The sequence below is a fragment of the Oncorhynchus clarkii genome, chromosome 25 (assembly GCF_045791955.1).
Source record: "Oncorhynchus clarkii lewisi isolate Uvic-CL-2024 chromosome 25, UVic_Ocla_1.0, whole genome shotgun sequence".
Lineage (NCBI taxonomy): Eukaryota > Metazoa > Chordata > Actinopteri > Salmoniformes > Salmonidae > Oncorhynchus > Oncorhynchus clarkii.
The window spans coordinates 29,895,396-29,922,116 of NC_092171.1; the positions used below are offsets into that span (position 1 = coordinate 29,895,396).

General features: G+C 43.9%; 1 protein-coding gene across 2 annotated transcripts in view; it reads left to right on the plus strand.

Annotated features, from left to right (window-relative positions):
• Nucleotides 1–24,906, plus strand: part of LOC139384056 (A-kinase anchor protein 6-like) — a 246,674-nt gene extending 221,768 nt beyond the window's left edge. For both annotated transcript variants that reach the window (XM_071128691.1, XM_071128692.1), the window contains 4 exons: nt 10,739–10,963; nt 13,610–17,050; nt 17,998–18,114; nt 23,750–24,906. In XM_071128691.1, coding sequence (XP_070984792.1) covers nt 10,739–10,963; nt 13,610–17,050; nt 17,998–18,114; nt 23,750–23,797 — 3,831 coding nt within the window. In that variant the 3' untranslated portion in view covers nt 23,798–24,906. The remainder of the gene's footprint in view (nt 1–10,738; nt 10,964–13,609; nt 17,051–17,997; nt 18,115–23,749) is intronic.
• The last annotated feature ends 1,815 nt before the right edge of the window (nt 24,907–26,721 follow it).

Genomic DNA, 26,721 nt, shown 5'->3' on the forward strand with positions numbered 1-26,721 from the left:
CCCCTCGGGCATAACACTGTCATAACACTACTACTGAGCTGGTTCTAACTGTCACCTGCTCTGGGCTCTAGGGACAGCTAGAGAGACACTGACTACTGGGCAGAAAGACCGAATGGGAAATGATACAGATATCAGGTTATCAAATAAAAAAGTATGAAATACTATCAAATATGTCTTTGAGTGTCTGGGTTTTACTTCAAGTACTGTAATACTGTATATGTAATTCAATTAATACTGGAGAAAATAAAGCTGTTTTAAAGCTAGTAAATCTGTTTGAAACTATTATTTTACTTTAAAAATCTGGAGGAATGACACAGGATATTAATCAGACAAAGTCAAAACACAGCTAGTAGACTTAATTGCCTTTATCCCGCTGACTGACTTTGACCGTTAGAAAGAAGGACCTTTAAATATATACAGAGGTGACGTTGAGAGAAATAACTCTTTATAAAAATAATACTTTTCTTTTGATAAGATGTGACTCTGCACAGAGGGTAAGAATTGGTTTCTTGGGGAAAAGCCAGGGGGAAATTATTATAAATATTGATAACTGCAATTCTAATGGACAGAAAATCCATGGCACTAAATAGAAAAAGCACATCAAATATTAAATAAATGAAAAATAGGTGTGTTTAATGATCATCTATCTGTTTTGTCAGTTCTGCTATAAATGGATTCAATATCCAGACTTGGCCCCATTACAGTTAGGCTGAACACAGCCTATCAGGAGACAGAACTCAGTCAGTCATTCAGTCAGGTATATACTGTTCAGTTCTGTAGTTCTTTAGACTAGACTACTCTAGACCCACTGGAAGGACCCCAGTCACATCCACTTTATACCCTTCTCCTTGAAAAGAGAGGGAAACCTGTCAGGATAATGAAGAGGACACAGCAGCTAATATCTTATGAATAACACCCATTCATCCGCACTAATGTGAGAAAGCAAACACATAACCTCAACGTGATTATAATACTATCAATAAGGGCATTTCTCATTAGTCAAACAGTCAATGTAATGGCGGCTATTCAGACTCGTCAGATATCAGATGTATGATGAAGAATGAAAGCGTTGGGCAGGTTTAGTCCGGCTAGTCAGCTGGGTTTCTGTCTGTATCACCTGTCTGCTCCCCATTAACGCCTGATGAGGAAGGTTTGACGTGAAGTTCTGTACTCAGACAGCCCCACTGTTAGCACTTGGTAAAGAACAGAAGTATCTTACTCCTTATCATGGAGAAAATATTGATATTATATCTCGGTTGTCACATTTTATTAGCTGCATGCCAGCTAGCCGGCCACAGCCTAGCCGTTGTATCAGCTCAGAGCAGGGGCTGGGCTGTAGGGAGATGGTCAGTCAGAGAGGAGAGGTGGAGGGGGCAGATGAACCCAGACCAGGCGGGGAGATGAGAAGAGATTGGGCCTGACCCCCCAGGAGAGGCCTGGGACCCATGTTGGCTTCTAGATAAAAAAAAAAACAAAGTAGAAACTGACATAAGAGCTGATATCTCTAAATCTATGCTGGCATCTCACTGCTCTCAGAGGTTGGAGGAGATAGGGGGAGGTCACTGCAGTCTGTCCAACAGAGAAAACCCCCACATTGAACAAGTCAGTAATCCATTTCTCTAGTAGAAAAATACTAAAAATAGAAATGAGGTTCTGGTGAGATTGAATAAATGGGATGGTTTGATTCTTGCTGCGCGGGCCAAAGTTTGACCTCAATGAAAATGGGGCTTCTTACGGGGAGAGATTAAAATGAATTAGATATATTTGGTTGAGATGGTAGGAGGAAGGAATTCAATGTGATCAAGTATGCGGGAGGAGATAATTGTGGAATAGAGCATTCTACATCTTCCTCAGTGACATATTATCAATGTAATCCTTTTTAAAGCATTTTATGGGGGAGGATGTTTGGTTTGTGGGCAAAATACAAATTCCATAATGCCAGAGCTTGGCATATAATATGTGAGAATATTTCCTAACTGACAGGCAATATTTAACCTTCAAAAGGAAGAAGTAATATGGTTAAGAGACAGACAGTGGTGGGAGAAAGGTATTATAAAATGGAAGGTGTGAAGTATGCAGCAGTCTAAATTGAACTGCCCCCCCCCCCCCCCCCCCACACACACACACACACACAGAGAGCAGTCCAGACACAATAGAGCCTCATTTTAAATGTAGCCCCCCCCTCTAGGAAGTCTGGGATACCATATCTGAAAAACCTTTCAATTCAATTAAACAGGGGGTTATAATGAAGGTACATTATGAAGACCTCTTCTACTGGTTTCTCATTAATGCTACTGTGTGTATACTAACAGTGGAAGGGAAGGCTGGATGTTGAGATGCTGTATTGGCTCGCTGGTGAATCTTGCTTGGTTTGCTTGCATTGAGACATCTTCCATTCACCTGGAGCATGATTACTCGTCTTCCTGCAACATCTTCAACCACACTAACAACAAGGGCATTTAGATAATATAGTGGCTATGCCATTACACTTATTGAATTGGGATTCCATGGTAGTATAAAATGGTGCTGGTTATCATTAGAAACCTCCAAACTTCACTTACATAATGAATGTTCCAATGATGTATTAGTGTAGCTTTTAGCCAACAATTTATGTCAGAACAGATAGGAATCAACAGGGGGGCATTTAGTTAGGATTTTTAAATGACATTATACACCCCTCCCCCCTAACTATCAGTCTATTACCCAAGCTAATTCCCTGACAGACACCCAGGTGTCTTCCTAATGTTGTATGAGTTGTTTGAGAGAGAGAGAGAGAGAGAGAGAGAGAGAGAAAGAGAAAGACAGAGAGCGAGAGAGACTGATAGAGAAAGAGAAAGACAGAGAGAGAGAGAAAAAGACAGAGAGAGAGATGGATAGAGAGAGAGAGAAAGACAGAGAGACTGATATAGAGAGAGAAAGAGAAAGACAGAGAGAGAGACTGATAGAGAGAGAAAGAGAAAGACAGAGAGAGAGATGGATAGATAGAGAGAAAGAGAAAGACAGAGAGAGAGACGGATAGAGAGAGAGAGAGAGAGAGAAGAGGAGGGATGAACGTTAGAAGTTGTAAGTGACAGAAACAAATGGAGCTGGAGGCACTGAGTCTGAGCTATGGGAATATGTGTGTGGGAACAAGAATTCATTACACTCATTTGCGATAACAAGTGCTTGTGATTTTAATTGACTTAATCAACAAATGGAATTAAACTGAGATTTGTAATTAATGGTAATTGATTGAATATCCACTGGGTCACTGTCAGAGTTAAATCCCCATTTCTGGTACTTTCTACTGGAGGGCTTCTAGTTCATCCTTGGCGTCTCCATCTTGTCCACTTTATTAAAAATGGACAGATTAACGAAATAAAGGAGATAAGGAGGAGTATTGATCTGTTACAGAACAAAAAAATACATTCTGCGACGTACACTCAAGAGAACACAATGTCTCCACTAGTCTGGCTGTAACATGTTGCTATTTTGAGGTCTCTTTCATTTTTAGAATGTCATATCATGGAGTAGTATTTCTCTCTGACACTTCAAGTGGATTGCATTTTGGGAAATGTAACCTAAATCTTACTGTACACCTGTTTTTACTGTATGGAAAGAGGATGAATCGAGACAGATACTTAGGTCTCTATTTCACTGTGCTGTTATTTGCCTGGGATTACTGTAATTACTGTACATGCTCTCCCACATTAAAAAATGATATAATATGATATAAATACTATAGTATTCACTGTAATGTTTTTGCTGACTTTACTGTAGTATTCACTGTAGTATTTTTGCGGATTTAGTATACTGTAGTATTTACTGTAGTCTTTACAGTTAACTATAGTATCAATACAATAGCAAAAGAAAACTGTAGTATATACTATAGTAATGAATGTAGTGTTTTTGCGGACTGTAGTATACCGTAGTATATATTGTAGTGTTTTTGCGGACTGTAGTATACCGTAGTATATATTGTAGTGTTTTTGAGGACTGTAGTATACCGTAGTATATATTGTAGTGTTTTTGCGGACTGTAGTATACCGTAGTATATATTGTAGTGTTTTTGCGGACTGTAGTATACCGTAGTATATATTGTAGTGTTTTTGCGGACTGTAGTATACCGTAGTATTTACTGTAGTGTTTTTGCGGACTGTAGTATACCGTAGTATTTACTGTAGTGTTTTTGCAGACGTTACTGTAGTATTTACTATAATGTTTTTGTTTTATTATCTTTAACATAGAAGAGGAGACTTTCTCCTTCAGGAAACCTACTGGAGAAATAATAAAAGAGCACGTTTTCTGTAACATGTAGGTAGGTAGGACTGGGGTCTGAACAGATAGTTCAGAGCTTCTGCTCTTCTCTGTAGGGAACACAATATATGGTCTATAATTGGCATGTAGGTTGTCATTTATGGGTGGCACAAATTGTGATATGGGGGAGGGGAATGGGTATATGCAAATATAATATTTTTTTACTTTAGTATATTTAGTAAATATTTTCTAAACTATATTTTCTTAAAACTGCCTTGTTGGTTAAGGGTTGTATTTGTGTTGTGTGTTGTATTCGGTGCATGTGACAAATACGATTTGATTTGATCAGGCCTTTGATAAAACACGGTGATAGGATACGGTGATAGGATACGGTAATAGAACACGGTGATAGGATACGGTGATAGAACACGGTGATACGGTGATAGGATACGGTGATAGGATACGGTGATAGGATACGGTGATAGAACACGGTGATAGGATACGGTGATAGAACACGGTGATACGGTGATAGAACACGGTGATACGGTGATAGAACACGGTGATAGAACACAGTGATAGAACACGGTGATACGGTGATAGAACACGGTGATAGGATACAGTGATAGGATACGGTGATAGAACACGGTGATACGGTGATAGAACACGGTGATACGGTGATAGAACACGGTGATAGAACACAGTGATAGAACACGGTGATACGGTGATAGGATACGGTGATAGGATACGGTGATAGAACACGGTGATACGGTGATAGGATACGGTGATAAAACACAGTGATAGAACACGGTGATACGGTGATAGGATACGGTGATAAAACACAGTGATAGAACACGGTGATACGGTGATAGGATACAGTGATAGAACACAGTGATAGAACACGGTGATACGGTGATAGGATACGGTGATAGAACACAGTGATAGAACACGGTGATACGGTGATAGGATACGGTGATAGAACACAGTGATAGAACACGGTGATACGGTGATAGGATACGGTGATAGAACACAGTGATAGAACACAGTGATACGGTGATAGGATACGGTGATAGAACACAGTGATAGAACACGGTGATACGGTGATAGAACACAGTGATACGGTGATAGAACACAGTGATACGGTGATAGAACACAGTGATAGGATACGGTGATAGAACACAGTGATAGAACACGGTGATACGGTGATAGAACACGGTGATACGGTGATAGAACACAGTGATACGGTGATAGAACACAGTGATAGGATACGGTGATAGAACACAGTGATAGGATACGGTGATAGAACACAGTGATAGCACACGGTGATACGGTGATAGAACACTGAGGAGGACCTGATGAGCTCTAAATACTCATCTCTAATAGGCTGCATCCCAAATGGCACCTTATTCCCTATATACAATACACTACTTTTGACCAGGCCCTATTGGATAGTGCGCTATATAGGAAATAGGGTGCCATTTGGAACACATCTATAGTCTCCTCTAACAGCCTCTAGATTGAGTTGCCGGGCCGACCCGCATTGCATATTACCAGAATCCTGAGATTCCTTTATTAAAAAGCACCTGATAAATGTAGATGGATGTAGATTTTTTAGGGGGTGCTAGAGCACACTCAGCACCCCTACTTCCTGCAGCTATGTGGGCTGGACAATTCAGTTCAGTTGAGAGATGGCTCGGTTTTGTTGTCTTTTTTGTTGGGGGTTTCTGATATCAGGATAGGGACAATAGAGCATCTTGGAGAGACGCCAGGTTCTCAGCAGTGCTGACTGGTAGCCCTTCCCGACGCTCGGCCTGAAATGGACTCATTGAATGGTTCTCTCTCTGCATACAGCGGGAAAGCAGGCCACTCCACCAGTGCTCCATGTATTTGGAAAAGCTTTTTAGCAAATATTGGCAGACTATACCCCTAGCCTCTGTGTCAATAAGGCTAAGACTCAATGGGGAGGAGAAATCAGTTTATGAAACACAGTAATGCAGAAAGAATGAGGCCGGAGGATTTGTGAGGAGGGAGTCTGAAAATGTAAAAAGCTCGATATTGCAATGTCCATTTAGCATGATGTTATTGGCCCTAGTTTTTAGCTCTTTAGTCTAACAATGCCCATTTATTTAGCATGATGCTATTGACCCTAGTTTTTAGCTCTTTAGTCTAACAATGCCCATTTATTTAGCATGATGCTATTGGCCCTAGTTATTAGCTCTTTAGTCTAACAATGTGGAGCAGTAGTAGCTGATATTGATATGAGTTGCCTTTACTTGGCTTGACATAGCCTACCTACAGGTACCACAGGAGGCTGCTGAGGGTTGGACAGCTCATAATAATGACTGGAATGGAGTAAATTAAATGGTATCAAACACATGGAAACCACTTGTTTGATAGCATTCCATTTATACCGTTCCAGCCCATGCTCCCCAATTAAGGTGCCACCAGCCGCCTGTGATAGGTACATAAGAACCACCGAGAGAGAAAGCAGCTTTAGGAGCTAGTACTTTTATCCATTGCAATGACCCTGTATTGTGGCTGAGGGTGTATGTTCTAATCTGAATCTATCTGAGTGCATCTCAGTGTACCTACAATATGACTTTGTCCCAAATGGCACAATATTCTTTATATACAATAGTGCACTAATTCCGACTAGGGTCTATAGAGCTCTGGTCAAAAATAGGAATATATAGGAATACGGGTGCAAATTTGGGATGCAGCCTACCCTATATATACAAAAGTATATGGACACCCTTTCAAATGAGAGGATTTGGCTATTTCAGCCACACCCGTTAATGACAGGTGTATAAAATGGAGCACACAGCCATGCAATCTCCATAGACAAACATTGGCAGTAAAATGGCCTTACTGAAGAGCTCAGTAACTTTCAACATGGCACCGTCATAGGATGCCACTTTTCCAATCAGTCAGTTCATCAGATTTCTGCCCTGTTAGAACTGCCCCGGTCAACTGCAGGTGTTGGAATATTGTGATGTGGAAACGGCTAGGAGCAACAACGGCTCAGCCGCGAAGTGGTAAGCCACACAAGCTCACAGAACGGGACCGCTGAGTGCTGAAGTGCGTAGCGCATAAAAATTGCCTGTCCTCGGTTTCAACATTCACTACCGAGTTCTAAACTGCCTTTTGAAGCAGTGTCAGTACAATAACTGTTCGTCGGGAGCTTCATGAAATGGGTTTTGATGGCCAAAAAGCCACACACAGGCTTAAGATCACCATGCGCAATTCCAAGCGTCGGCTGAAGTGGTGTAAAGCTTGCCGCTATTGGACTCTGGAGCAGTGGAAACATTCTCTGGAGGGATGAATCAAGCTTTACCATCTGGCAGTCCAACAGACGAATGCTACCTGCCCGAATGCATAGTGCCAAGTTTTGTGGTGGAGGAATAATAGTCTGGGGCTGTTTTTCATGGTTGGGGGTAGGCCCCTTAGTTCCAGTGAAGAGAATCTTAGCGCTACCGCATACAATGACATTGTGCTTCCAACTTTGTGTCAACAGTTTGGGGAATGCCCTTTCCTGTTTCAGCATGACAATGCCCCCGTGCACAAAGCAAAGTCCATACAGAAATGGTTTGTTGAGGTCGGTGTGAAAGAACTTGACTGGCCTGCACAGATCCCTGACCTCAACCCCCTCGAATACCTTTGGGATGAATTTGAACGCCGACTGCGAGCCTGGCCTAATCGCCCAACACCAGTGCCTGACCTAATTAATGCTCTTGTGGCTGAGTCCCCGCAGCAATGTTCCAACATCGAGAGGAAAGCCTTCCCAGAAGAGTGAAGGCTGTTATTGCAGCAGGGGTACCAACTCCATATTAATGCCCATGATTTTGGAATGAGATGTTCGACGAACAGGTCATGTAGTGTATATGTATGTATTGTTCAGTCATCTGTCTGTTGTCGAGGGGCCACTGACTCTCTAAACCTAAAACTATGGCAAATTGTACAGGATAACTTTATCACTGACAACAACCATCGCCCTTTGTCTCAGAACAGTCATTGCATTTTGCAATCACATTACCTGTTTAAAAAGCCCAAGGAGGGCTGTAAATATATGCTAAAACAGGGTGGAAACTGCTGAGAAAAAATACAATTTAAATGTAATAGTGTTTAATATTTATTGTAAAATGTAAAGTTAATGTAAGGGAATGCTTTGCAGAGCGAGCAGGATTTACATAAATTGTTCTCCCAATGATTATGTCCTTTTGCACACAGAGAGAAAGGAGCTCTGGTTCTCCAGTCGCTATCATTGCTGCATATTTAAAAAGGCGGGTCTTGGCCTGGGTCACACACACACACACACACACACACACACACACACACACACACACACACACACACACACACACACACACACACACACACACACCGGTGTCTCCCTGTTTAAGAAAGTGTTAGTATGGGTTCTGGTTGTGGCAGTTCAGGTTCCATGATGACATCACACCACCACAAGCTGCAGCAGCTAGAGTATTAAAGTTAAGGCAGTCTACAGCGGAAGCTTTGCCCTTTTAATGTTGAATATTTCTTCTCTTTATGACAGGCATAAAAAGGCTTAGGAGCCGGATTTATATGCTCCTGACACGGCATATTGTTGTGGAAACCTCATCAGGGGTGCAGGGGTAGTGAGGGTAGTCGGGCTAGTGAGGCTAGTCAGGGAAGTAGTGAGGGTAGTCAGGGGCTAGTGAGGGTAGTCAGTGGAGTAGTGAGGGTAGGGGGTGGTAAGGGTAGTCGGGGGAGTAGTGAGGGTAGTCAGGGGCTAGTGAGGGTAGTCAGGGGAGTAGTGAGGGTAGGGGGGTAGTAAGGGTGGTCGGGGGTAGTGAGGGTAGTCAGGGGAGTAGTGAGGGTAGTCAGGGGAGTAGTGAGGGTAGTCAGGGGCTAGTGAGGGTAGTCAGAGGCTAGTGAGGGTAGTCAGGGGGTAGTGAGGGTAGTCAGGGGAGTAGTGAGGGTAGTCAGGGGAGTAGTGAGGGTAGTCAGGGGAGTAGTGAGGGTAGTCAGGGGAGTAGTGAGGGTAGTCAGGGGAGTAGTGAGGGTAGTCAGGGGAGTAGTGAGGGTAGTCAGGGGCTAATGAGGGTAGTCAGGGGAGTAGTGAGGGTAGTCAGGGGAGTAGTGAGGGTAGTCAGGGGAGTAGTGAGGGTAGTCAGGGGAGTATTGAGGGTAGTCAGGGGAGTAGTGAGGGTAGTCCGGGGAGTAGTGAGGGTAGTCAGTGGAGTAGTGAGGGTAGTCAGGGGAGTAGTGAGGGTTGTCAGGGGCTAGTGAGGGTAGTCAGGGGCTAGTGAGGGCAGTCAGGGTAGTAGTGAGGGTAGTCAGGGGAGTAGTGAGGGTAGTCAGGGTAGTAGTGAGGGTAGTCAGGGGCTAGTGAGGGCAGTCAGGTGGTATTCAGGGAGGGAGTGAGGGTAGTCAGGGGGGGAGTGAGGGTAGTCCCTGGTCGCCCGTGTGGCTGTGGAGAGAAACAGAGAGGCCAGGTTTGTGTCGCACATGGCCCCCTCTTCCCTATTTACTGCACTAGTTTTGACCAGGGCCCATAGGGAATATTTGTGCCATTTGGAACGCAGTTTGGTTCTGGGTTGCATTAAGACACATCTAAACAGCAGCAGTAGAAGCAGTAGGGAAAAGAATAATAAAATGCACATGTTAAAATCACACATTTGGAGGATTTATAGAGAGAAAGAAATGACGATAATTTAGTATGGCTAAGTTCATTAGCAGGTTTTGGGCTGTGACTGCTTCTGCTAACGCTTTGAACTATACTGGTATTAATGAGTCCTCCACTCCCCACCTACACATGGTGCCAATTAGTATGGTTACAAAGGCTACTGTAACTGGTCCTCTTAAAACCTACTGTACACTAATGGGAAGTTTTGAGATTTCAGGTTTTTTTAAAATAATGCTTTTATGTAAAATGTAAGTTGACTCTCTCCGTCTTTCTTTTGCCTTTCCCCTCCTCTCTCCTCCTCCACCCCCTCCTCTCTCCTCCTCTACCCCCTCCTCTCTCCTCTCCACCCCCTCCTCTCTCCTCCTCCACCCCCTCCTCTCTCCTCCTCTACCCCCTCCTCTCTCCTCTCCACCCCCTCCTCTCTCCTCCTCCTTTCTCCTCCTCCACCCCCTCCTCTCTCCTCCTCCACCCCCTCCTCTCTCCTCCTCCACCCCCTCCTCTCTCCTCCTCTACCCCCTCCTCTCTCCTCTCCACCCCCTCCTCTCTCCTCCTCCACACCCTCCTCTCTCCTCTCCACCCCCTCCTCTCTCCTCCTCCTTTCTCCTCCTCCACCCCCTCCTCTCTCCTCCTCCACCCCCTCCTCTCTCCTCTCCACCCCCTCCTCTCTCCTCCTCCACTCCCTCCTCTCTCCTCCTCCACCCCCTCCCCTCTCCTCCTCCACCCCCTCCTCTCTCCTCTCCACCCCCTCCTCTCTCCTCCTCCACCCCCTCCTCTCTCCTCCTCCACCCCCTCCTCTCTCCTCCTCCACCCCCTCCTCTCTCCACCCCCTCCCTTCTCCAGTCTCTGTGTCTGGAGGTGTGTGGGAGGCGCAAGGGCGTGTCCTCGTTACTGAGGCTGTCCCAGCGGCTGCAGGAGGAGCAGGAGCAGCAGAGCGGTCCAGACTCAGAGCAACAGGCCCTACAGCTGCAGCTGCTGACCGTCAACCTGGAGCGGCGCTGGGAGGCCATCGTTATGCAGGTGCTGCAGTGGCAGACCCGTCTCCGGTGGGCCCTGGGGACAGATCAGGTGAGACCTCACACCCTGCTTTGCACCCCATATGGTTCAAATGCTATTAAGATACAGACCTGACACAATATGGGAAGAGGTTGGAATTTGCAATATACAGTGCATTCAGAAAGTATTCAGACCCCTTGACCTTTTCCACATTTTGCTACGTTCCAGCCTTATTCTAAACTGGATTAACCACCACTCTTCACCGTAGGTATGGTGCCAGGTTTCTTCCAGACGTGACACCTGACATTCAGGCCAAATAATGCAATATTGGAGAATCTTGTTCCCCATGGTCTGAGAGTACTTTAGTTGCCTGTCTTGGAGTTCTACGGATAATTTCTTTGACCTCATAGCTTGGTTTTTGCTCTGACATGCACTGTCAACTGTGGGACCTTATATAGACAGGTGTGTGCCTTTCCAAATCATGTCCAATCAATTTAATTTTCCGCAAGTGGACTCCAATCAAGTTGTAGAAACATCTCAAGGATGATCAGTGGAAACAGGATGCTCCTGAGCTCAATTTCGATTCTCATAGAAAAGGGCCTGAATACTTATGTAGATAAGGTATTTCTGTTTGAACTATTTAATACATTTGCTAAAATAAATAAAAAAACTGTTTGTCACAATGAGGTATTGTGTGTAGATTGCTAAGGATTTTTATTTATTTAATCCATTTTAGAATAAGGCTGTAATGTAACAAAATGTGGAAAAAGTTAATGGGTCTGAATACTTTCTGAAGGCATTGTACGTAACATATACCTATGTATACCTATACAACCTAGCATACACACTCAGACCAGGTGACTCAGCCTGGCCCCGCATGGCAGAGCTCATACAGGTCTGACTGCAATGACTCCTATTCCAGGGATGGTTGACCACTCCTCAAGAGACCTGGTTTTCTCACTTAACTGCAGAATTGACCACGTAGGTACAGCTGGTCACGTGGATATACTCTGTACATTTATGTACTAGCAACTAGCCAGCTATACATTCTGTTTCAGTCATGAAGGTTCCGTTTATGCCGTGTAAAGAAGCTCCCCAACTCTAGAACGAGCTCTTTATGAGTGGTATTATTCATCTGAAAGTGAGCTGTCCAGGAGTAAGTTATTTAGACCAGCAACAGAGAAGGAAATGTTTTGCACTGTAACTAGAATGGATTAATAATATTGAGGTATACTGCAGGGAAAGTGGCTGTAGTACACCGGGATATGTGAGCTATACGTCCCAAATGGCACCCTATTCCCCATAGGCCCTGGTCAAAAGTAGTGCACTATGTAGGGTGCACTATGTAGGGTGTTCCCAAACTTGGTACTGGGAACCCCAAGGGGTGCACATTTTGTTTTTTGCCCTAGCCCTATATAGGAAATGGGGGTTAAATTGGTACACAGGCAGTGTGATGTCTGGCAGCTTCAGACTATTCTGTACACAACCCCCATTTTGATCATCAATGCGTAAAGGCTCAGCTCCAAAAATTGCAATAGAGACTTGTTTAAAAGGGGTTTATTACTGTAAAGTACCTCTGTTTCCTTCAGTGTGTTTGTGTAATGTGGAGAACAGGTGGAATCACCATTAAATCTGTAGTGAAAACCCCCACCACCAACACCACCACACATCCCTTATGTAGATCAGATGGACATATTCACCCATAGTTCATAGTCTCTCTCTCGCTCTCTCTCTCTCTCTCTCTCTGTCCTCTTGTCTGCATTCCTGGGGGGACTGCAACGTGCTACTGTGGAACCGGGTGCATGTGGGGAAGAGGAAAAAGGCAGGCCGGGTTTTGAAGTTTGTCTGGTTGTCTACTCTGTTATATCCATTCCAAGAAGACAAGTAGACTTTGCAGACTGAAGTACAGTTTTACCTGGGGGATATGTCCTGAATAGGGGGAACATATTCCCTTTGTTTAGAAATGAAACACTTTGCTCCATGATAAAAGGAGTGTGGTCACGACTGCACTGAGAAAAGGTTTCAATTTGGGTATTTTGAGAATCTTTTACCATTCCGTGTCCCGGCCGAGGAGGTGGATGGAGAACATGATGTTTAAAAGCAATTATTCTGCTTTCTGGAAGTGGATTTCTGGGTTCTTGTCTTTGTCTTATTAGTTGGTTATCAGGTGAAGGTCTTGATAAGACTGGCTAGCTACTGCTCCTTTTGTTGTGACCATTTGGTTATATACTATAGGCCTATGTGCATAATTTAGTCCAGTGTTAGCTAGGTTAGCTAAGGTTTATTGATTCACAGATGAAGGCTTTTATCCTGCATTAGCAACCCCAGCTTATAGTCATTCGGATTTCCCTTATCAGCAAGAAGAGAATAAACAGAAGTCTAATAGAAATTCCTTACAGAGGGTGTGCCATGTAGAAAGTGCTAGATTTACCACTTTATTAGATTAATAAGATAAAAATGGTTCATATAAATAGGCCCTCTCTCTTATATTAATGAGATGCCAAGCAATTTGTAGAATTGTGTCTTCCTTAGCAAAATGTCTGTGTCTAAGCACATTTTAAGACGATGCACTTTTTAGAGAATTGTGCTATTCAATGCTTTGCTGTCTCCCCAAAATTGAAAGTATTAACCTAGTATAAAAAAAAATGGAACAGCTTTTTCTTTTTTTATTGATTTTGAACCGGTAAATTTGAGCTTCTCCCATTTATCTCTCTGAAGGTCCCGGGGAACATCGTAGAGGCTGGTCTCATGGACCTCCACGGCCCAGCCGAGGACTCCTGGGAGTGGGATGAAATGGACATGGCCATCGTGGAGTACAATGAGCCACAGGAATTTGATGACAAACAAAATGCTGAATGTGAATCAGGTCCTGGATCCCCTGGGGCTGGTTTAGACTATGACATGTCCGAGTCGATCCCGCGTGTCACTCAGCGAGGGATGTCCTTGAACGAATCGTCTAGAATGACGCCTCTGTCTTCTCACCGTCCCAGTGTCTATCAGGTGTACAGCCTGCATAATGTGCAGCTTTACAGACAGCCTCACTACCCCTCCGTACACAAGACCTCTTCTCCAGTCAAAGCTGGGAGGAAGCAGCCTCTTCTGAAGAGCCTGAGCAAAGACTCCTCCTTCTCATCTGTGGAATCCCTGCCAGACCTCCTAGGGGGTCTGTTTGGCGGGGGAAAGCAGGGGGGACGCGGCGGGGGGTCCGCACGCAGATCAGAGAGCGAGAGCGGGATAGTCAGTGAGGGCGAGACAGAGTCTACTGCCAACTCCGTGGTCTGTCTAGATGACCCATGGAGAGGAGGCAGCACCTACCTCAGACCCCCCCCAGGAGTCAACTCGCCTGGGGAAGACGACGACGAGGGGGACAGGTTGTGTGACGAGGACATTGACAGGATCCTAGAGCGGGCCAACAAGGTAGCGCTGTATGGGGACTGTGTGTCTGTGACGGCGCTGAGAGATCAAGACCAGAACAGATGCAAAGCAGAGAAGAAGAAGAGAGGCGGAGGAGGAGGAGAGGAGGGAGGTGGAGGAGGAGAGAACCAGAGGAGACACGGGAGAGAGTCCAACGTGGAGATTCTGATCAGCCCTGACTCCGAGGAGGAAGATGAGAGAAGAGTGACAGGGGTGAAGGGCCGTAGAGACAGAGAGATCCCCCATCTGTCCCAAGGATCCTCCCTGGAGTCCCTGTATGCAGCGGGGGAGCTATTTCCATCCGGCAAAGACACTCTGCAGCGCTCCACGTCTCTGGAGAGCTGGCTGGCTCCATGTAAGAGCTGGGAGGAGGCCGAGGGAGAAGGAGGCAGCCAGGGCAGCTTGAGGGAGCTGGGCCTGGGCACCACAGGGGAACTGAGCCACAGGACTCTGGAGCTCCTCAAACGCCTGGAGAACATCCAGACCCCGCTACACGACCTAAAGATGACACGCAGCATCTCTGACATCACTCTGCAGAGCAGCAGCTCCCTGTGCCACCCTGGGGTGGGGTATGGATCTTGGGGGCCTGGGCACGCTGGGTGCCTCTCAGGGGGCCGAGGTGGTTCCCCCTCCTCCGTCAAAGAGAGATCGGCTGCTTCTCTGACAGAGCTGAGCAGCACAGAGGACTCGTCGGTGGGCTCTGAGGACCTGGCCGTACTGAGGAACCGCTGCTACCTACTGGACTCCAACGCCTCCTTCAGGAAGCACCACCACCGGGCCCAGCCAGGGGGTCACCACGGAGGCCATGGGGGTCACGACGAGGCAGACGCCAGCATCAGCATGGTGGTCAACGTGTCATGCACCTCTGCCTGCACAGATGATGAGGATGACAGTGACCTTCTGTCTAGCTCCACGCTGACATTGACTGAAGAGGAGCTGGGTATCAAGGAGGATGAGGAGGAGGACAGTGACCTTCTGTCTAGCTCCACGCTGACCCTGACTGAAGAGGAGCTGGGTATCAAGGAGGATGAGGAGGAGGACAGGTCAGTCGCCTCCGAGGAGGAGAACATGGAGGGCTCCTTAAGCCTAGGCATGGAGTACATGAAGAACGAGTTCCACAACTGGATCCACAACCCATCCCGCTCCCAGCAGCAGTCCCAGTCTGGCAGGGACAAGAACCAAGGGTATGACCCTCTAGGGGACGAGCTGCAGTGTGACACCCTATCCAAAGACCGCACCAACAGGCTGTCTGTAGGCAACGAGCACTGCTCCTTCCTAAACCGTTCATCGCTGAGGCTCCTGGAGTCCCACACCAACAGCAACGTGAAGAAAGAGTGTCTCGGAACGCTGCCTGACGTGGTGAACACCAACAGGAAGAACGCCACGCGGAGGTATATCAGCCAGTTTGTAGATGACATGGAGAACGGGAATGTGGAAAACTCCCACATCAAAGGGAAGGATGAGGATGATGAGTTGTTACGAGAGGAGGGGAGCCTTTTCACCAAGAAAGGGGAGTCCTTCAAAAACTGTTATGTGAACGAGTCAGTGGTGAATGGAGGGGACCAGCTGAGGGGCATGGGAATGGCCACTGCCACCAAGCCATCCTCGTGTGAGACGCTGTCCCAGCTCCAGGCCAAGGAGTCCTCTCTAGAGAGCCAGCTCAGAGGGGAAATCCCCTGCCAGAGCTCCAGCCACTCCTCCCCCTCTCTCTCCCCACTGGAGGACCGCGGTGGCTCCCACCACGCCCTGCAGAATCCACCCTGTTCTGAAAACAGCAGTCAGGATAATCTCCTATCTTCATTCCTCTGTGATGTCCACACCCAGCAGAGCATTGGAGATGCCAACCCCATCCCAGACCCCAACTCAGACCATCCCTGCTGCAGCCACCCCCACCCCCAGGCGCCCCCACGCCAGGACCAAAAGAGCCAGGAGAACGTGCACAACTTTGTGATGGAGATCATCAACATGGCCTCGGTGGCTCTGAAGAACAAGGAGAGCCAGGCGGAGGACAAAGAAAGACCAGGCCAGACTGGAGCCCAGATCAGGGACAAAGTCCTGGAGCACTCCCACCGGACCATCCACCTCCACAAGGGAGACTTCTACTCCTACCTGTCTATCTCCTCCCACGACTCGGACTGTGGAGAAGTTAGCGCCTGCATAGACAGCAAGAGCACCACCCCCTTACTGTCGCGTACCCCAGACATCAGGGACGAGGAGATGCTGTTCGAGGCCTGTCCTGAGAAAGTGTACCTTGGACCTCCTCTCCGCTACAGCATGGCTGTCACCAAGAGGCAAAGGAGGCACAGTCCCAAATTAATTGACTACTACTCCTCCTCTCCCTCTCCCACTGCCCAAAGCCAGAGTCCGAGCCAAGCACCTCTGCCCGCCTGCAATGAATACCAAGAAGAACATGGTATTTCTCCTGGAAGTATAGCTGGGAGACAGCTACAGTGCCATAATGAGGCTTCTTATCTTAATCCGTTACCATGTGAAACTCTGATAGACACTGTTGAATGTTTAGGAGATACTGAAATGCTTGAATCTAACATTTCCCCTGTAATGACTAAGATAAGAGTCTCTTGCTCCAGTACAAATCCTTTAAAAGAGGAAGGCAGCCTCTGTCCCCCAATAAGAAAGTGTGATTCGGATGAAAAAGGATCTACTTCACAGTGGATGAAACAGAAGAATGTCAGGAAAGGCTACAGCTCTCTTCAGGAAGTCAAGTCAACTCATAAACAGAAGCAGGTGAGTTAGACATTACACCCTTTATACACCCACCCACCTATCTCCACGTAATGGGACTGGTGCGCATTTCAGCCTGTTATGTATTCATATCTGTGACTAAATATTGGGGAGATATTTTTATTCACTCCTTCATTCATCCCCTCCTCCTCCTCCTCCTCTTCTTCCCCTGAAGTGTCGATGGAAAAGGGATTTGCCTAGCATCCTCCGATTTAGAATGTTAAGGTCTACGGAACAGAATAATCATAATCAGTCAGATTACATTATGATTCATAAGCAAGAATTCCCGGCGAAGAACCATTATTTAATTTCATGACTGAATTACCATGTGTTTGTGTCCTTTTAAGAGGTTGCTCTATTTCATATGCTAAGTTGCCACTTCTCTGGCTGTTCTCTTCAGAAACCTGATGCCTGACACATGATGCCTGCCTATCACACTGTTATATGGCTGTGTCAATTGGTGAATAATTAAGTGATTACCTTGTAAACTGCCGTAATTATAAAAACATCCAACAAAGGAATCTAAAAGGTGGGGTAGTGTGAGCTGTGGAAGATGTAATGATTCTGTTACAGACAGGAAATGTAATTGATAGACAGATCTTTACAAACAGATTATTTTCAAAGCTGTTAAGACAATTCTCAGCACCAATTTAAAGTAAAGAGGAATTGTTTTCCATTAGTTACTTGTTGTTTTAAGTCATTTACCCTAACCCTATGTTATTTCCTCATATCCTGTAGCTATGCATTGTAACTAAAGAAATATGAGTTGATTAGAAAGGACTACAAAAAATATAAAACCACCAACAATTTGGTTTGTGGTTTGATATATTTTCTCTCTCTCACGCTCTCTTTCTCTCCCACCTCTCTATTTCTCCCTCTCTCTATCGCTCTCTCCTCCCCCCATCTCTCTCTCTCTCTCTCCCCCTCTCTATACTCTCTCCTCTCCACAGTCTCCAAGGTCAGTTCAAGGTTGTGGGGAGGTCGGGGGCCTGCGCCCCTGGGGTAGTGGCCCTGTCTCTGACAACTCATCTGCTTCAAAGACTGGAACTGCCAGGCCCCAGGTCAGGGTACGTACAGTATGATGAGTACCGCCACACACACACACACGCATGGGCACACACACCCTCTCGGGCTGTGTACTTTACCTGGGAAAATGGCCAAAAGGGTTTCTCCCTCTCGTCGTAGCATTCGATTGCAAACACATTTTCCGCCTCATTCCATACTGCCAGCAAGCACATTCAAAAGAAGTTTTGCCATTCATTTTAAAAAAAGTACTCTCTTCTTTTCACCCCTGTCTGCAGAACATGTTCAATGATGAGACATACAGTTGAAGGCGGAAGATTACATACACTTAGGTTGAAGTCATTAAAACTCATTTTTCAACCACTCCACAAATGTCTTGTTAACAAACTATAGTTTTGGCAAGTCGGTTAGGACATTTACTTTGGGCATGACACAAGTAAGTTTTCCAACAATTGTTTACAGACAGATTATTTCACTTATATTTCACTGTATCACAATTCCAGTGGGCCAGAAGTTTACATACACTAAATTGTCTGTGCCTTTAAACAGCTTGGAAAGATTCCAGAAAATGATGTCATGGCTTTAGAAGCTTCGGATAGGCTAATTGACATCATTTGAGTCAATTGGAGGTGTACCTGTGGATGTATTTCTAGGCCTACCTTCAAACCCAGTACCTCTTTGCTTGACATCATGGGAAAATCAAAAGAACTGACCTCAGAATTTTTTTTGTAGACCTCCACAAATCTGGTTCATCCTTGGGAGGAATTTCCAAACACCTGAAGGTACCACGTTCATCTGTACAAACAATAGTACGTAAGTTTAAACACCATCGGACCACACAGCCGTCATACCGCTCAGGAAGGAGACACGTTCTGTCTTCTAGAGATTAATGTACTTTGATGCAAAAAGTGCAAATCAATCCCAGAACAACAGCAAAGGACCTTGTGAAGATGCTGTAGGAAACAGGTACAAAAGTATCTATATCCACAGTAATACGAGTCTTATATCGACACAACCTGAAAGGCCGCTCAGCAAGGAAGAAGCCACTGCTCCAAAACCGACATAAAAAAGCCAGACTATGGTTTGCAACTGCACATAGGGACAAAGATTGTACTTTTTGGAGAAGTGTCCTCTGGAGGGAAAAAGGGGGAGGCTTGCAAGACAAAGAACACCATTCCAACCGTGAAGCACGGGGATGGCAGCATCATGTTGTGGAGGGTGCTTTGTTGCAGGAGGGACTGGTGCACTTCACAAAATAGATGGCATCATGAGGTAGAAAAATTATGTGGATATATTGAAGCAACATCTCAAGACATCAGTCAGGAAGTTAAGGCTTGGTTGCAAATTAGTTTTCCAAATGGACAATGACCCCAAGCATACTTCCAAAGTTGTGGCAAAGTGGCTTAAGGACAACAAAGTCAAGGTATTGGAGTGACCATCACAAAGCCCTGACCTCAATCCTATAGAAAATTTGTGGGCAGAGCTGAAAAAGCGTGTGCGAGCAAGGATGCCTACAAACCTGACTCGGTTACACCAGCTCTGTCAGGAGGAATGGGCCAAAATTCACCCAACTTATTGTGGGAAGCTTGTAGAAGGCTCTCCGAAACGTTTGACCCAAGTTAAACAATTTAAAGGCAACGCTACCAAATACTAATTGAGTGTATGTAAACTTCTGACCCACTGGGAATGTGATGAAAGAAATAAAAGCTGAAATAAATAATTCACTCTACTATTATTCTGACATTTCATATTCTTAAAATGAAGTGGTGATCCTAACTGACCAAAATGTCAGGAATTGTGAAAAACTGAGTTTAAATGTATTTGGCTAAGGTGTACGTAAACTTCTGACTTCAACTGTAACAGCGTATTTCTGGCATTCATGACCAAGTGCCTCAGTCTAGTAGTTAGACAATGTTATGATTCAAGTGCCTCAGTCTAGTAGTTAGACAATGTTATGATTCAAGTGCCTCAGTCTAGTAGTTAAACAATGTTATGATTCAAGTGCCTCAGTCTAGTAGTCTAGTAGTTAACAATGTTATGATTCAAGTGCCTCAGTCTAGTAGTTAAACAATGTTATGATTCAAGTGCCTCAGTCTAGTAGTTAAACAATGTTATGATTCAAGTGTGTTAAACAATGTTATGATTCAAGTGCCTCAGTCTAGTAGTTAGACTCAGTCTAGTAGTTAAACAATGTTATGATTCAAGTGCCTCAGTCTAGTAGTTAAACAATGTTATGATTCAAGTGCCTCAGTCTAGTAGTTAAACAATGTTATGATTCAAGTGCCTCAGTCTAGTAGTTAGACAATGTTATGATTCAAGTGCCTCAGTCTAGTAGTTAGACAATGTTATGATTCAAGTGCCTCAGTCTAGTAGTTAAACAATGTTATGATTCAAGTGCCTCAGTCTAGTAGTTAAACAATGTTATGATTCAAGTGCCTCAGTCTAGTAGTTAAACAATGTAATTGATTCAAGTGCCTCAGTCTAGTAGTTAAACAATGTTATGATTCAAGTGCCTCACTCAACAAGTAATCTAGCTAACAATTCCAAAACTACTACCTTATAGACACAAGTGTAAGGGGATAAAGAATATGTACATAAAGATATATGAATGAGTGATGGTACAGAGCGGCATAGGCAAGATCCAGTAGATGGTATTGAGTGCAGTATATACATATGAGATGAGTATGTAAACAAAGTGGCATAGTTAAAGTGGCTAGTGATACATGTATTACATAAAGATGCAGTAGATGATATAGAGTACAGTATATACGTATACATATGAGATGAATAATGTAGGGTATGTAAACATTATATTAGGTAGCATTGTTTAAAGTGGCTAGTGATATATTTTACATCATTTCCCATCAATTCCCATTATTAAAGTGGCTGGAGTTGAGTCAGTGTGTTGGCAGCAGCCACTCAATAGTGGTTAAACAATAGTAGTTAAACAATGTTATGATTCAAGTGCCTCAGTCTAGTAGTTAAACAATGTAATTGATTCAAGTGCCTCAGTCTAGTAGTTAAACAATGTTATGATTCAAGTGCCTCAGTCTAGTAGTTAAACAATGTTATGATTCAAGTGCCTCAGTCTAGTAGTTAAACAATGTTATGATTCAAGTGCCTCAGTCTAGTAGTTAAACAATGTTATGATTCAAGTGCCTCAGTCTAGTAGTTAAACAATGTTATGATTCAAGTGCCTCAGTCTAGTAGTTAAACAATGTTATGATTCAAGTGCCTCAGTCTAGTAGTTAAACAATGTTATGATTCAAGTGCCTCAGTCTAGTAGTTAAACAATGTTATGATTCAAGTGCCTCAGTCTAGTAGTTAAACAATGTTATGATTCAAGTGCCTCAGTCTAGTAGTTAAACAATGTTATGATTCAAGTGCCTCAGTCTAGTAGTTAAACAATGTTATGATTCAAGTGCCTCAGTCTAGTAGTTAAACAATGTTATGATTCAAGTGCCTCAGTCTAGTAGTTAAACAATGTTATGATTCAAGTGCCTCAGTCTAGTAGTTAAACAATGTTATGATTCAAGTGCCTCAGTCTAGTAGTTAAACAATGTTATGATTCAAGTGCCTCAGTCTAGTAGTTAAACAATGTTATGATTCAAGTGCCTCAGTCTAGTAGTTAAACAATATTATGATTCAAGTGCCTCAGTCTAGTAGTTAAACAATGTAATGATTCAAATTACAGGAACTCTACTCTCCACAAAGTTTTCCTTTACCAGCAAATTGGTTTGAAAACAATGTATTATTTTATATGGGATGTGTATCGTCTGGGGTTAGCCGTTGCATGATACACTTTCCTTACTCTCTTTCATGCCTTCATCAGAAACTGCTGGAAGAATGAGAGCCTTGGGTTGAGTAGTCAAACAATGTTATGATTCAAGTGCCTCAGTCATCCTTAAGAATAAGAATACATCAATGACTTCACAGTTCCATTCCAATCCCTGCTGAGAGTCCTTGAACAAAATCACATGTACTCACTGCTGTCAGCACAAAAATAATTATTATACAGTAAGCATTTAGCCTTACTACAATTATTGTAGTACAGTATGAATGTAGCCTTCCTAAAATACTTGTAATACTTTAAGGCATTTAGCCTTACTACAATTATTTGTTATACAGTATGAATTTAGCCTTACTATAGTACTTGTAATATAGTAATAATTTATGTATGTATGTGTAATACTTGTAGGCATTTAGACTTACTACAATTATTGTAGTACAGTATGAATTTAACCTTACTAAAATACTTGTAGTAAAGTATGAATTTAGCCTTACTAAAATACTTGTAATAAAGTATGAATTTAGCCTTACAAAATACTTGTAATACAGTATGAATTTAGCCTTACTGAAATACTTGTAAACAGGATGAATTTAGCCTTACTAAAATACGTGTAATACAGTATGAATTTAGCCTCACTAAAATACGTGTAAACAGTATGAATTTAGCCTTACTAAAATACTTGTAATACAGTATGAATTTAGCCTTACTAAAATACTTGTAATACAGTATGAATTTAGCCTTACTAAAATACCTGTAAACAGTATGAATTTAGCCTTACTAAAATACTTGTAATACAGTATGAATTTAGCCTTACTTAAAAACGTGTAAACAGTATGAATTTAGCCTTACTAAAATACTTGTAATACAGTATGAATTTAGCCTTACTAAAATACTTGTAATACAGTATGAATTTAGCCTTACTGAAATACTTGTAATACAGTATGAATTTAGCCTTACTAAAATAATAGTAAACAGTATGAATTTAGCCTTACTAAAATAATTGTAATACTCGTAGGCATTTAGCCTTAATACAATTGTTTTAATACAGAATGAATTTAGCCTTACTAAAATACCTGTAATACTTGTAGGAATTTAGCCTTACTCAACTACAACTCACTCACCACAAAGGCAGAATGACCTTTTCTCAATAATATATAATTGTGTGCTACAAAAGGCCAATCACCTCAGAGGTGTATTTCTCCACTCCTCAGTATCAGCTAAAATATTGTAGGCTGTTTGTAAGAGGACTAGGCTGTGTATTTAGTTATTAGTTATGTGGGGATGTCATCCCCCATGGGCACCCCTGGGGCTAAACGCTCTGCTGTCTCCCCTCTGTGAGTCCCTCCTGTCCCCCCTCTCCCCCACTATCTCCATACTGTCCAATGCCAGCCTCAGCGAACACAACTAGTACACCCAGTAGTCATGTACAGCTGTATCTGACCCACCCACTGCCATCTCGTCTGGCCCACCCGTTCAGCCCCGCTGCATGCCACACCACTATAAAAGCGGAACAGGTGTGATTAGTCCTATGGTGAATACAGACCATGAAGCACTGCTGAATGAATCAGTCAGTCTGTACCATGGTCTGTGGTTTAGAGACTAATGTAAATAGTGTTGTTGACTGTACCTCTGTAGAGAGGTATTGCGTCACAGCGTGGTTTGTTGAGCATTGTACATTGAGGACAAATGTTTCAAATATTCACACTTCATATGTGTTTTGGGGAATATACAGTACTATGTACTATTGTAATATATCACTGGCAGTGTTTGTGTGAGCTGGTCATTACTAAATTAGAAAAAAAAGTGAAAATAACTCCAGAACAGATATTGTGTAATGGTAACTTGACTGACATTTGTACTGTATGTATCTTTGTCTTCTTGTCTTACAGAGACTAACTGGGAGTGTAGCCTCAGCCACCTCCAAGGCTCAGCTGTGAGAGAGGATGGTCCATGTCTGTGTGCAGTGTCCATCCTGGTGGCCTGTGGCCTGGGCTCTCTCCCCTGTTCCCCTGGTCAATGGCTCTCTCTAGCCTGCTACTCAAGCTTCCTCTTCTTCCTTCTGGCTACTGTAATGCTGACCCCTGACCTTTGACCTCTCAGTGACCCGCACCATCCTCTGCTCCTCCAATCCGTCCCAGACTGGAACTGAGCTACCTCACTGCTCTGCCACCAACCATACAAACCATCACCAAACCCTCACCAAACACACACAGACACATACTTCTTCTGTCAGTTTGTATGGCATTTCTCACTATCGCACCAGTACTGTAGAACCAGCTGCAGATGTTATAAGCCCAGGTTTTCCTTGTTTGCTGCATCAGTAGAAGGTAAGGTCAAATTTGAAGAGGACACATGGAGTGGGCGAGTACTTTGAGAGCTGCTGTTTGGTGATTAGTTCCATCCTGTCTGGACAGAACAGCACTGCTGAGAGTTCCAGAGCGTTCTGAGAGTTCCAGCTCCATGGCAACTTGTGTTAAGAAAGAGAAAGCCAGAGGGAAAAAGAGGGATTGTTTTGGCACTCAACTGATGGAGGAAATGGAAGTTGGACCTATGTCATAAAGAAAGCCAAATGCAAGTAGATCTATCTATGCAACACGTCCCAGGTTGGAAACAGCTGAACAGTGTTGTGTAGTAAGAGATTGATGATGACTGTTGACTTAAATTCAACATCTATCTACTATTTCCTTTTTAATTTTTTATTCCTAAAACATAAAGGCAGTGTACGACTACGGGGGAAGGTTTTACACTTTAAAAATGTATGCCTTGCTGTTGTTATTTCTTATACCTTTTTTGTTAAAACACTGCTACCCCAGTTAGGTGTTCAAAAGATGTAGAGAAGGGAAACAACAGCAAGGTTGAAACAGGCATCCGCCTATATGTATACGTTGTCCAACCTTGACGTGTCATGATGGTGTACATGCTTTGTGTTTAGTGTAAAAGTGTTCTGTGATGTGGAATACTATCAGCGTTAAAGTGCTAGACTGCATGGTTAACAATACATATACAGACAGACATGTTGAGAAATAAACTTCATCTATTGGAAACCATTTGATTACATGCATTTTCTGTATGCAATTCACCTGAAACAATGTACAAACATCCTTCATTGTTGATAATTTCTTTTCTCAACACTATAAATCAAAAATGCACAAGTGGAACATTAAATGGGAGATGCGTCTGGGAGGCCATGACTGGGGATCCGAGGAGTTAGTACTAGGAAAAACAGCTGATTTACCAGACTGATTGGGGATCCGAGGAGCTAGTACTAGGAAAAACAGCTGATTTACCAGACTGATTGGGGATCCGAGGAGTTAGTACTGGGAAAAACAGCTGATTTACAAGACTGATTGGGGATCCGAGGAGTTAGTACTGGGAAAAACAGCTGATTTACCAGACTGATTGGGGATCCGAGGAGTTAGTACTGGGAAAAACAGCTGATTTACCAGACTGATTGGGGATCCGAGGAGTTAGTACTGGGAAAAACAGCTGATTTACAATACTGATTGGGGATCCGAGGAGTTAGTACTGGGAAAAACAGCTGATTTACCAGACTGATTGGGGATCCGAGGAGTTAGTACTGGGAAAAACAGCTGATTTACAAGACTGATTGGGGATGCGAGGAGTTAGTACTGGGAAAAACAGCTGATTTACCAGACTGATTGGGGATCTGAGGAGTTAGTACTGGGAAAAACAGCTGATTTACCAGACTGATTGGGGATCTGAGGAGTTAGTACTGGGAAAAACAGCTGATTTACCAGACTGATTGGGGATCTGAGGAGTTAGTACTGGGAAAAACAGCTGATTTACCAGACTGATTGGGGATCTGAGGAGTTAGTACTGGGAGAAACAGCTGATTTACCAGACTGATTGGGGATCCGAGGAGTTAGTACTAGGAAAAACAGCTGATTTACAAGACTGATTGGGGATCTGAGGAGTTAGTACTAGGAAAAACAGCTGATTTACCAGACTGATTGGGGATCCGAGGAGTTAGTACTAGGAAAAACAGCTGATTTACAAGACTGATTGGGGATCTGAGGAGTTAGTACTGGGAAAAACAGCTGATTTACCAGACTGATTGGGGATCTGAGGAGTTAGTACTAGGAAAAACAGCTGATTTACAAGACTGATTGGGGATCCGAGGAGTTAGTACTGGGAAAAACAGCTGATTTACCAGACTGATTGGGGATCCGAGGAGTTAGTACTGGGAAAAACAGCTGATTTACCAGACTGATTGGGGATCCGAGGAGTTAGTACTGGGAAAAACAGCTGATTTACAAGACTGATTGGGGATGCGAGGAGTTAGTACTGGGAAAAACAGCTGATTTACCAGACTGATTGGGGATCTGAGGAGTTAGTACTGGGAAAAACAGCTGATTTACCAGACTGATTGGGGATCCGAGGAGTTAGTACTGGGAAAAACAGCTGATTTACCAGACTGATTGGGGATCCGAGGAGTTAGTACTGGGAAAAACAGCTGATTTACCAGACTGATTGGGGATCCGAGGAGTTAGTACTGGGAAAAACAGCTGATTTACCAGACTGATTGGGGATCCGAGGAGTTAGTACTGGGAAAAACAGCTGATTTACCAGACTGATTGGGGATCCGAGGAGTTAGTACTGGGAAAAACAGCTGATTTACCAGACTGATTGGGGATCCGAGGAGTTAGTACTGGGAAAAACAGCTGATTTATCCGAGGAGTTAGAAAAACACTGATTTACTGATTTACCAGACTGATTGGGGATCCGAGGAGTTAGTACTGGGAAAAACAGCTGATATACCAGACTGATTGGGGATCCGAGGAGTTAGTACTGGGAAAAACAGCTGATTTACAAGACTGATTGGGGATGCGAGGAGTTAGTA